The following is a 13,200-nucleotide window of genomic DNA, read 5'->3' as shown; positions in this document are numbered from 1 at the left end:
TGTGGGCCACCTACTGAGCGAAGCTGCCTGGTCTATATAGGGTAGAGGGACTAGAAGGGTCTAGAGCTAGTGTGAAGAAAAAAGAAAGTTACAAAAGGGAGGAGGGGGGACGCTGGCCACGCTTTCGAGATCTATAGAAATTATTTGCTTCGCCACGCTAGGGTATGAATGCTAACAGTTCATGGATGATAGTATAAAAAGAAGGAGAAATGAAGAAAACAAAGGGGGGAGGGGGAAGAGGGAGTTCAGACATGCAGAATGCTCAGAGTCATAGAGGGTAGGTCAAATAGCCCAGCTACCTCTACGTTCAGGCACTCCCCAAGCGTCTAGGCCATTTTCATCCTCCGCCATGCTGGGCTGTTGCCGAGCCCATTCCCGAATGTAGCGACGAAGAGCCTTCCATCGCATGCAAGCCACTGCATTGTTATTGTTCTCGGGGGCAACAACATAGCCCGTTGCATTAGTTTGGACATCATCTCGTCGAAGATCTTCCACGTTGATCCCGGAAATTCGACTTAATTCATAGTCATAGTAACGCGCCACGCAGGGGTAACCCAGCGATAGGTAATTGTAAATTTGTGTGACGAAACCATCATGAAATTCATCATCTAGGCTTTGAGAAAGCTTGGGACTAGCATCACTAGCACCATATTGGGACCTCAGTAGGCCTTTATCATCCTTTTGACTTGAGGGAACATTGGGCCGAGGGCTAGCATTTGACTCAATCTCGTAATCTTGAATCATTGGAGTCATTATGCCAGATATGAGATGCGAATCCCGATCGGGGCCATCAGTCTTGCGACAGGTACCCATCCATAACCCTGCCCCTCGCCCGCCATCTGCTTGGTCATCCGCGCACCAGAGACCCCCACAGCCAATACAACGATCTTCAGCTGTCTGGGGGGATTCATTGCTGGTGCTTGTATTTTCACAGAGCGTCCCATCAGGGGAGTGGCTCCATGGCAGGACAATGTCACCCCCGAGCATAGGAGGGCTTGGGCCCAAATTCTTTGGTTCAGGGCTCGATTTAATCGGTGCCGATTTAGGCTTACCCGAGGTACCCATCGCCCTCAGACGCTGTTCCGCTTCCTCTTTGTGCTGTCGCATATACTCCAATTCCCAAGAAAGATCCGCCGATGACTGCCGTCGAGATTTCAAATGATGCTTTGAAGGGTACATGGAGTTCTGGTCTTCCGAGTCACCCTCGTCATCCTCAATGCCAAAATGATTTACTGACTCGTATACTTGTTCATTGGGAAAAGCCGCTAAAGTCTGGTCCTTCAACTGCCTTTGAGCTGAACGAGCGGCCAGAGAAAGTAAGTGCTCGGAAAGGTCCCCATCAAAGCTTTCTCGAAGCAATGCATGTAGGTTTTTATCCGTGACTCTCTGGGACCGGCTGGTTGGGGATGACGACATGGGTGAGCCGGCAGATCCTTCAGAGCCTTCGCTGCTGTTTGACGGGATAGATGGCAGATCTGGAACACGGAAGGAATGCCTTCGTATTTCTTGACGACGAAGGAGGTTTGCATACGAGAACTTTGACTCAGTGGGATGTGGGGTGGTATTTCGTCGACGGCTTAACCACGAAGCAGAACCCAACGATTCTACAGCAATATCCCGAGAATTGAGACGAGTGGTATCTCCGGGTTGGCCTTTGACAGAGCGGTGATCTGTTCCAATCAAGTCGGGTTTAAATCTTCTTGGCCCAGTAGCAATAGGGAATTGATTCTCTTCTTGCGGTCGCAGCGGACCCCGGCGGCTGCCCGTGATTGTTTCAATCGGCTGAGGTAATATTCTTCGACGTGGTTGACCGTCGGTTTGATATTCATGTTTGTGAGAGAGGCCATGGCTCTTGTCCGAACTATTTCTACTTTCGGGAGTTGATCTGGTCGTTGTGATATTAAAACTTCGTGAAGAGGTTTCGATTGGCTGGGCCAAGAACCTTTTCAGGGGACGTTTCAATGACACATCCTCTTGGCCTGTAACTTTTTTCTGTTCTTTATCATCCTTCGAGGAAGAATCGAGGTTTGGAGGGGCGGCGGTCTCCAGCTCGGTCGTTCCTGAGCGGTCCTCCCATAATGATCGGTATTCTTGCGAGAGAGACTGGTAGCTCATTTTCAATTCCAAACGAGCTTTTGTACACCACGAAAACCATGCTATAATTTCATAAGAGAAACGCGATTGAAATTCAGTCTCTGATGGATAGCATCGTTTCGGGCGGGGTTGTGTGGCCCGAGATCTGCAAGTTGCCTCTAGCCTGTTTAAGGCTTAATATATTTCCAACTGTTTGGAAATAAGAAAAAGACAAGATAACAAAGAGAAGGTCAAAGGTTTATAAAGAGCGTTCAAAGACAACCCGACGACTTGGATAATTTTAATTCGAGAGAGGGTTATTATGAGGAATGAAAGTAGAACATGGGAGAAGTCGCCTGGATAATATAGATAAGGACAAAGGACAAAGGACAAAGGCGGTGTTAACTAATCGATAACGATGATGACATCAGCCTTAATGATGACATGAACGAGATAAGGCGGTGGGGTGATAAGCCGATAAGGCGATAATGAAATATGAACTTCAATGAACATGAATAGCTCAACTACTTTAACTACTCGTCATTTCTTTCCCCCGGTGCACCATCGCCTACAGAAATGGAACCCGATAAACGAAAATATGTTTCCGATGAGGGGGATCCATCAAATCCCTCTTCCTCCAAGAAAAGGGTCATCGGCCCCGCTTTACCACCAATAGCACAGTCTCCCGAATCCAAGGACTCATCTGCTGAGAGCGACACGGATAGTGATGACGATTTTGGACCTAGCATGCCTCCACCTCATGGTGCTTCCGTGGGGCACCAGCAGGCAACATTGCCCGAGGAAAACTCATTCGTGTCTGATCATGCCACGAAGGAGAGCCAACGGGATCAGTGGATGCTACATCCACCTGAACAAAGTGATTGGGCTACCAAGATCGACCCGACACAATTACGGAATCGAAAGTTTCAGACCGGGAAGTCTGCCCGCACAGCAGCCTCTAAGAAGGTCGATGCTTCGTGGGTTGAAACTCCCGAGGAGAGGATACGGAGGCTCGGGGACGAGATGATGGGTGTAGGGGCCTCTTCAAAAGGTTCAAGCAACTCAGCCTCTAACTCTGATTCCCGTCGGACTCAGGCCATGGAAGAGAGGATCAAGAAGTTTAATGTAAGCCATGACTATCAGCAAATTTCTATATTATATCAAGGAATAGGACTGATTATTTCTGTTTTTCTCTAGGATCAAACTGGGAAAGCTATTCGACTAGAGAAACCAACCCATGATCCTAAAGAGGTCGAAGATGATCCGTCCACACGTGCGTTTGATCGGGAGAAGGATATGGGGGTTTCATCAAAAATATCTAGTGCACAGCGGCGGGAAATGGTTAATCGAGCTAGTGACTATAGCTCCCGCTTTAGTAAGGGTAACTTTTTATAGATTTAGACTATGAATTGGTAACCCTATTTTTGGTTATTGAATATACTTTTGATATAGATACTCTATAAAAATTTATATTTTTTAAAAAAAGAAGATTTAGTTAAAAATTTAGTTAAATAAAGCTATAGACCTATTTACTATATATATAGGGTGACAAAAGTATTTATATACTTCTATTTTTCCCCGTAAAAAATAGTGAAACTCACCCTGTTTGGTTATAATTATTCTAACAACTTTATATGTAAAAGAAGATTTTTAAATCACTTTAACTCTAAATAAACAATTAATAATTGATCTGTATAATTAGGAATCCGGTTTAAATGCTTATATTATAGAAATGTTTGGCCTAGAAAATAGATATGATATTTTTCTGAACTTTTGCTATAGGGATATGGCTGGTTTGCTAATAAATTTTAATAATTTTTCTTATCCTTAACTTTAAAGTCATATAACTCTACTAGGATAAATCATACTAGAGGTTCTAATTATAGGAAGTAATTATTGACTGATTATTTATAACTTAGCTATAATTAGAAAAAAAGTCTATATATGATTTTATAGAGGTATTAAATATTAAAGATAGTAAGTTTTACTATTTTTTATAGGGAAATATAGAAGTATATAAATACTTTTATTATCCTATATATATAATATTATAGGATTACTAGACTTAGATAAGTTATTTATTATATAGATCTAAGTATTAATAAGAAGTTTAATCTAAATATTATTATATAATACTTTATAATATTATATAATACTTTATAGGTATAGTAAATATTATTTATTAGGACTTCTACTTACTAAGTAGATACTTAATCCTTAAGTCATTAATTTATATCTATACTATTACTAGTTAATATTAGGCCTTATATAGGCTTAGTGTTACGTAATGCTCTGTGGTCACAGTAAGTATCGTTCGTTAGGGCTTCTACTTACCAAGTAGACACTTAATCCTTGAGTCGTCGATTCGTAACCGTACCGTTACCAGTTAATGTTAGGCCTTATACGGACTCGGGTCTATAGAATAGACTCAAAGGGGTTCTGCGGTTAAGAGGGTGTCGCCTAGTTAAGCTATACTTGGGTTCTGAGTCAAGGGACTAGAGACTAAGGATACCTCTTCTAGTTAGGGGTTTGTCTTGTACGAAACTAATAGGTAAATAAACTATTGGGTTCTAAGTAATAATATATGATTGATTGTGAAGAACTAAATATATATGGGTAATGACTGTCCTTATATACTAAGTCCTTCCTACTCCTTAAGTAACTCTAGGGGTAGATCTAGGAGTTACTATATATACCCTATATATACTCCTAGAGTTGATATAGGGGTATATAGTTATATAACTCTTATCTTTATAAGATCCTATTGTTCCTAGGATCCCCTTATTCTTATAATCTTATTATTCCTAAGGTATAGGTCTTCCTATAATTATATATATCCTATGATTATAGGTATTATAAGGACTCCTATGGTTTACTAGGAACTATGGTATATTATAGGATGCTACCTATTATAGGATACTCCTTCTCCTAAGATCCCCTTTCTTCCTTATAAACTATAGCTTATTATAGGAAACTCCTTATCCTATGATAAGCCTTATCCTGGGGTAATAGCCTATGGTTCTTACCTATTATTCTATATTATCTAGGTATAGCGGAATGGCTATGGTTCCTAAAACCATACCTTTTATATGATCTGTATGTCAGACTGGTTGATTAGGTCTTACTGACTCTTAAGTTAGTATACCCTATATGGGTCTATAATACTTAGGTCTATAGAATAGACTTAAAGGGGGTTCTATATCTAAGAGGGTATTACTTAGTTAAGCTATACTTAGGTTCTAAGTTAAGAGACTAGAGACTAAGGATATCTCTTTTAGTAGGGGTTTATCTTATATAAAACTAATAGATAAATAAACTATTAGGTTTTAAGTAATAATATATAATTAATTATAAAGAACTAAATATAAGTAGATAATAACTATCTTATATATCTAGCCCTTCTTACTCTAGATCTACTTCTTAGGAGTATATCTAGAGTTATTATATACTCTTATATATACTCCTAGAGTTATTATAAGAGTTAATAGTTATATATAGTTAGTTATTTTATAGTATAAAAGAGTATCTATTATAATAATAGATAGAAGATTATAAATAATCTTAGGTAATAAGCCTTAGGGTCTTATTTATATAATTATATATATATAAGATTATCTTTATCTATCTTTTTTAGGTTATTCTATTACTTAAGTATTTATTCTTAATTATTAAGTTTATATAATCTAAGTTTTATAATATCTTTCTTATAAATTAATTAGTTTATAATATTTCTTAGGAAGATTACTCTAAATAGGTTTATAATATTATTCTCTTTTTTCTTAGATCTTTATTCTTAAAGACTTTTTCTTAATAATTATTATTCTTTTTAGATAAATATAATCCTTATTTTTTTTTTTTTTTAATTTTTCTTAATAATTATATATTCTTTATAATATATTTCTTAATAACTAAACTTATAAATAAAATAGGTTTTATTAATATTAAATAATCCTTATAATTAGACTTCTTTTTAATTATTCCTATAAATATTATACTTCTTATTTAAAAATCTATATTATAGATCTAAAAAGTTATAATTATACTAAGTATATCTATTATAATTATAAATATATTTATAAATTTTATAATAAAACTAAGTAAAAGAGAGTTTTTTAGGAATCTAAAATAATTAATAAATAAATAAAGGAAATTAAATAATAATAAATAAAACTAATAATAAAGATATTTTATCTTTATAAATAATAATAAATATTTAAAATATAAAATAATAAGATATTAAATTATAATTCTTTCTTAATAAAATAACTTATAATTAAGAATCCTTTTTTACCTAAAAATCTTATTAAATTAGATTATCTAATTAATATAAATAATATTTAGATTTTAGTTATTATATTAAAGAATCTTATTATAATATAAATAATTATATTTATAGATTAAAATAATATTAATTTTAATTCTTTTTTAGTTATTATTTTTTAGGGATCCTTTTTATCTTTTAGTAATATTATTAAACTAATTAATAATAATCTCTTAAATTCTTAATTAATTCTTATATATTTTCTCTAGTAAGATATTCTTATTATTTTATTAAGAGTTATTATTAATTATTCTTTTATTAATTTACTAAGATCTTTTCTATTTTATATTCTTATTTATTAATATCTTTAATTTTAATATTTATAATAATTAATATATTTTTTAATATTTTTTCTAATAATAAAATATAAAAAACTAAATATATTTATTTTATATTTTTTAGTAATTATAAATAATAATTAATTAATCTTATTTTTTTTTTAATTATAAAAGATCCTAATTTTTAATAATTAAATTTCTTATTAGATTATTTAGTTTTAATATTTTTTTATAAGAGATATACTCTTTCTTTTTTTTTAAATATAAGCCCTTTTTTATAATTTTTATTATAATAATTTTTTATCTATAGATTAAAAAAGTTAATATCTTATATTATTTAATTATATAGCTATTTAATATTTATAGCTAGAATCTATAATAATTTTATTATAATATAATTATTAATTAGTTTTTTAATAATTATAAGATTATATCTATAATTTATAAAAAATAATAACTCCTTAGTTATTATATATATTATATTATTATATATAAATTATATAATTAATAATAATCTTATTTAGTAATTTTATTAATTATTAATAATTAATATAATATCTTAGATATTATTTTAATATTTAGTTTATTTATTTTATTTAGTTATTAATTTATAAATAATAAATAATTAAGAGTCTATACTCTATATTAATTTAGTTTATAAATAAATATTATAAATTTAATATAAATAGCTTATCTTTATTAGATATAATTTTTTTAGGTAAATTATAATTTATAAATATATTCCTAATTAAGATATTTATTATTTATTATATATTAATAATCTTTATTATTAAGATTATATAAATATATTTAATTAGTTTATTAATAATAACTATAATTATATTATATTTATCTAAGATTAGTAATTTAGTAATAAAATCTATTATAATCTATTCTTATAGTTTTATTAATATTTTTAAGTTTTATATTTTTTTATAAGATTAATATTATAAGGATTTATCTTATTAATAAATATTATATTACTAAATATAGTTTTAAACTTTTTAGTATATATTTAATATATAAAAATTTTTTATAATTAGTTTAATTATTTTTTTTATTCTTAGATATTCTTTATTTAGTATATTATAATATTATTAGATAATTTCTTCTTATATCTCTTATAAAATATATATTAATCTATAAATTAATAATATTCTCTTATTTAGGATTATTTTTCTATTTTATTTTTTATTAATTATATCTTATAAATATTAATTATCTTTAATAGTTTTTTAAGTCTATTTAAATTATATAATATTTTCTAGCTTATTTATTATTATAAGTATTTAATAATTATAGATAAGATTTCTTTTTTATCTTTTTTTAATATTACTAATATTATATTCTTAACTCTAATCTAATAATTAAATCTTTTATTTAATATATCTATTTAGTTATTTATTCTTTTTTTATAATATTTAATCCTATAATTAAATTATAATAATATCTTAGTTTAATATACTTATTATTATATAAATATTTTTATTATAATAAAGAATATTAAGTTTATATAATCTAATTTAATTAAAATCTAATATTTTATTTTTTTAGATATAATCTCTATATCTTAAATATTAATATTATAATTAATAGTTTTTTATTATAAATATTATAATTAAGTTTTATTAATATTATTTTTTATAACTAAAAAATAATTAATTTAGATTTTTTAATCTTATTAATAATAATTTCTTATATAAATTATACTCTTAATATATAATCTAATATATCTATCTTAATTATAATAAATAATTCTAGATTAAATATATAAATAATTAATCTTATTTAGAATAATTTTTTTAATCCTTTAAATAATTTATTAATTATTTTATCTTATTCCTAAATTTAATCTTTTTTTATTAAATAGTTAAATCTTATTATAATATTATTAAAATTATTTATATTTCTTTAGTAATAATTATATAATCCTAAGAATTATTATATTTTTTTAATAATTTTAAGTTAAGATTATTCTAAGATATTTCTAATCTTTTCTTCTTTTATATTAAAATTATTATTATTAATAATATATCTAAGAAACCTAGTTTTTTATATATAGAATTTATATTTTTTAAATTTAAGAATTATTTTAGCTTTTTAAAATTTTTTAAGTATTTTTTATATATATCTTATATATTCTTCTTTTATTTTAGAGAAGATTAAGATATTATCTAAATAAATAATAATAAATATATTAAGATATTTTTTTAGGATACTAAAAATAAATTACTAAAATAATATTAATATATTAATTAATCTAAATAATATAATTATATATTTATAATATCTTACTTTTATTCTAAATACTATTTTTTATTTATCTTTATTTTTAATATATAAATAATTATATATATTAATAATATTAAATTTAGTAAATTATTTAGTTTTATAAATTTAATCTTAAATCTCTTAGATTAATAATAATAAATATTAGTTTTTAATAATAATCTTATTTAATTATTTATAATTTATATAAAAATATAATTTATTATTCTTTTTTAGTATAAATAAGATTAGATATTTTATTAATAATATAGAATATTAAATATAATCTTTTATTAGGTTTTTATTAATATATTTTTTTAATACTTAAGATTTTTTCTTAGATAATTAATAAATTAATATATATTTTAATTCTTTTTTTTTTTAAATAAGAATTTAATAATTATATAATCTATATTTTAATAATTAATTAATTAGTAATATTATAAATATATCTTAAAATTCTTAATATTCTTAAAATAATCTTAATATTTTTTTTCTTATTATATAAAAGGATTTCTTATAATATATTATAATATATTCTTTAAGTTTATTATTTATTATATTAGATTATTATTCTAGCTTCTTAATAATATTTATATTATTAATCTTATAAATCTTATTCTTAGATTAAAAGATTATATTAAGTTTCTTATTCTAAGATCTTTTATAAGCTCTTACTCTTAATCTAATATCTTAGTTTAATAATAATTAATTATTTTATTATTAATTTATTATCTTATATTTATAATTAATAAAATTAATCTATTAAATATCCTAATAGATTATTAAGTTATAATATTTAAGCTATAGTATTCTTAGTATTATATTATATTCTCTTAGATTAGTAATATTAAATTTTATTAATTTTAAATAGTTTCTAATAATTATAGATAATAATCTTAATTTATAGATTATTCTTAGTTCTAAGCTTTTTTTATTAAGTCCTATAATTAATATTACTCTTATTTTCTAATATAGCTATATTTATAAATATAATATATAATATAGATCTATAAAATTCCTATATACTCCTAAATTAATTAATATTTTAGTTATTTATAAAAGAATATTTATTTTAATTTTAAGATATATTTCTTATTTAGTAGCTATAAATTATTAAAAAACTAGTTTTTATTTTAATAATTTTTTCTATTTTAGTACTAGCTTAATATAAGCTAATATTATTTATTTTTAATTATATTCTTTATAATCCTTTTTATAATAATTATTAATTAATATATATTAATATTATAAGTATTTTTTAAACTCCCTTTAAATATATAACTTATCTTTATATAAATATAATCTTTTTATATTAATTAATCTTAGTTATTCCTAAAATTAATATTTAAGCTTATTTTACTTAATTATTATTTAGCTTAAGATTTCTTATAATTTTTAGTAAAATTATCTAATTTTTTTTTTATTATTTATTATAATATTATTATTAATCTTAGGAGATTCTATAAATATTTATATATTTAGTTTTAATATTCCTAAGAACTAATTAATTATTTCTAAAAATATAAAAGCTTTTATAAATCTATTAATTATTTCTAGGATTTTATTAAATACTCCTAAATCCTTATAGATTATTCCTTAGAATCTTATAATTCTTATAATTATATCTATTTTTCTTAGGATCTTACTAAATCTATCCTAATTTTTTATTTATAGTTTTTTTATAAATATATTTTCTTATATGATTTTATTTTACTAAATTTCTAGATATTTCTTATTATCTTCTTTTATCTTATTTATATTAATTTATTTAAATAATCTTATAATTCTTATTTATTAATTAATAGCTTCTTTTTTATATCTAAGCTTTTATATAATATAGAGTTATTAAGCTTTTTCTTTATTTTTAAGATTAATAGTATTATAGGTTTTTTTATCTTAGATAGTTTTAATCTATTATAGATAATTACTCTTATTTTAGTAATCTTATAATATATATCTTAGTTTTTTATAAGAAAAATATAGATATTACTTTTTTTAATATTTTTATTTTCTATTAAATAATCTTATTATATTAAGTTTTATTAATTATAATCTATAAGGATTATTATATAATTTCTTAGGTTATTATTAATAGGTTCTTAATTATAAATAATATAATTAATTAGAGTTATTCTTTTATTATTTACTCTCTTATTATTATTATACTCTTTTATAAAATTAATTATTAAACTTAATTATTATATTAATAAGTTTATTTAGTTTATTTAGTTTATTAATTTATATAAACTTATTCTTAATTTCCTCTTTTAGTTCTTACTTAAATAATTAAATATAGATATTATTATTTATATCTAAATATAAGATAATTTATTAGAATTCTATTATATAATTATTAATTAATCTAATTTATTATAATTAATTAAGCTTTTTTTTTATTATATATATTATATTAATATCTCTAAAAATTTATTTAAGCTTCTTCTTAAATTTATTATAAGACCTAAAGATATCTTTTATTATATTATTTTAGTTTTTTATTAGTTTCTTATTAAACTCTTAGATATAGGGTTTAAACTAATTAAATATTTATTCTCTTAAATAGGTAAATATATAAATAATTTTATCTATTTTCTCTAAATAGTAGATAATATAAAGCTATATTTTTATCTAAGTTAAGAAGCTTTAAAACTAAGTTTAAGCTTTTTTAAAAAATATAGATTTTAGTAATTTAATTATTAATACTAAGTAATTAGTTATAATAATAAGTTACTCTTAGAGCTAATTTATTATTATTATAAGTTATTTATTAATAAATAATATTAATATAAATATAATAGATATTATAGTTTATTATTTTTTATAATTATTAATTATTTTATTTAATATTATACTAATTATTAATTTTATATATATTCTATAAAGATAGGATAATTAATATATTATATAATATTCTATAAATATAATAAGTATTATTTATTAGAACTTCTACTTATTAAGTAGATACTTAATCCTTAAGTTATTAATTTATATCTATATTATTATTAATAAATATTAGGTCTTATATAAGCTTAGATCTATAAAATAGACTTAAAGAGGGTTTTATATCTAAAAGGATATTACTTAGTTAAGCTATATTTAGGTTCTAAGTTAAGAGATTAAAGACTAAGGATATCTCTTTTAATAAGGGTTTATCTTATATAAAATTAATAGATAAATAAACTATTAGATTCTAAATAATAATATATAATTAATTATAAAGAACTAAATATAAATAGGTAATAATTATCTTATATATCTAGCCCTTTTTATTTTAGATCTATTTCCTAAGAGTATATCTAGAGTTATTATATACTCTTATATATACTCCTAGAGTTATTATAGGAGTTAATAGTTATATATAGTTAGTTATTTTATAGTAGAAAAGAGTATCTATTATAATAATAGGTAGAAGGCTATAAATAGCCTTAGGTAGTAAGTCTTAGGGTCTTATTTATATAGTTATATATATATAAGATTATCTTTACCTACCTCTTTTAGGTTATTCTACTACTTCAGTATTTATTCTTAATTACTAAGTTTATATAATCTAGATTCTATAATATCTTTCTTATAAACTAATTAGTTTATAATACTTCTTAGGAAGACTATTCTAAGTAGGTCTATAATATATAATTATAGTAAGTAATACTTATTAAGGCTCTTCTTATCTAGTAGTTATTTATTCCTTAAGTTATTAATTTATAACTATATTATTATTAGTTAATATTAGGTCTTATATAGGCTTAGGTCTCTATAGGATAGACTTAGAGGGATTATATCTAAGAGAGTATTACTTAGTTAAGCTATACTTAGGATCTAAGTTAAGTAACTAGAGATTAAGGATATCTCTCTTAGTTAGGATCTATCTTATATAGAATTAATAAGTAAATTAGTAGGTTTTAAGTAGCAATATATAAATTAATTATAAAGAACTAAATATAAATAATAATAATTATTCTTATATATTAAATCTTTTTTATTAGATAATAAATCTAGATTTTATTATTTAATAAGTTTTAGTTTTCTTATTTAATAAATTAATATATAATCTTATTTTTTTTAATTAATTTATTTATTAAGATTCTTATTATATAATCTATTTTTTATTATTTTATTATTTTAATATACAAGTATTTTTATAATAATATAGATAATAAATATATATATATATTTATTTCAGGATTTATTAATTATTAATATAATTATTTTAAAGAATTAAAAAATAAATTATAATATTATTATTTTTTTTTGGTTTTT

The 13,200-nt window shown here is 23.8% G+C and overlaps 2 protein-coding genes across 2 annotated transcripts; one reads left to right on the top strand and one right to left on the bottom strand.

Annotated features, from left to right (window-relative positions):
- Window positions 1-282: 282 nt before the first annotated feature.
- On the bottom strand, window positions 283-2,115 carry N7466_003443 (uncharacterized protein; the record flags this gene model as incomplete). Its single annotated transcript, XM_057162840.1, has 1 exon — window positions 283-2,115. The coding sequence occupies one exon, from the start codon at window positions 2,113-2,115 to the stop codon at window positions 283-285; it is 1,833 nt and encodes a 610-aa protein (XP_057023955.1).
- Window positions 2,116-2,649: 534 nt separating this feature from the next.
- N7466_003442 (GPALPP motifs-containing protein 1) lies at window positions 2,650-3,468 on the top strand (the record flags this gene model as incomplete). Its single annotated transcript, XM_057162839.1, has 2 exons — window positions 2,650-3,198; window positions 3,271-3,468. The coding sequence occupies 2 exons, from the start codon at window positions 2,650-2,652 to the stop codon at window positions 3,466-3,468; spliced, it is 747 nt and encodes a 248-aa protein (XP_057023954.1).
- Between the last annotated feature and the right edge of the window lie 9,732 nt (window positions 3,469-13,200).

This window comes from Penicillium verhagenii (genome assembly GCF_028828195.1).
Source record: "Penicillium verhagenii strain IBT 33310 chromosome Unknown utg000004l_segment0_segment0, whole genome shotgun sequence".
NCBI classification, from domain to species: domain Eukaryota; kingdom Fungi; phylum Ascomycota; class Eurotiomycetes; order Eurotiales; family Aspergillaceae; genus Penicillium; species Penicillium verhagenii.
This window is presented reverse-complemented; position numbering and strand designations above follow the sequence as displayed.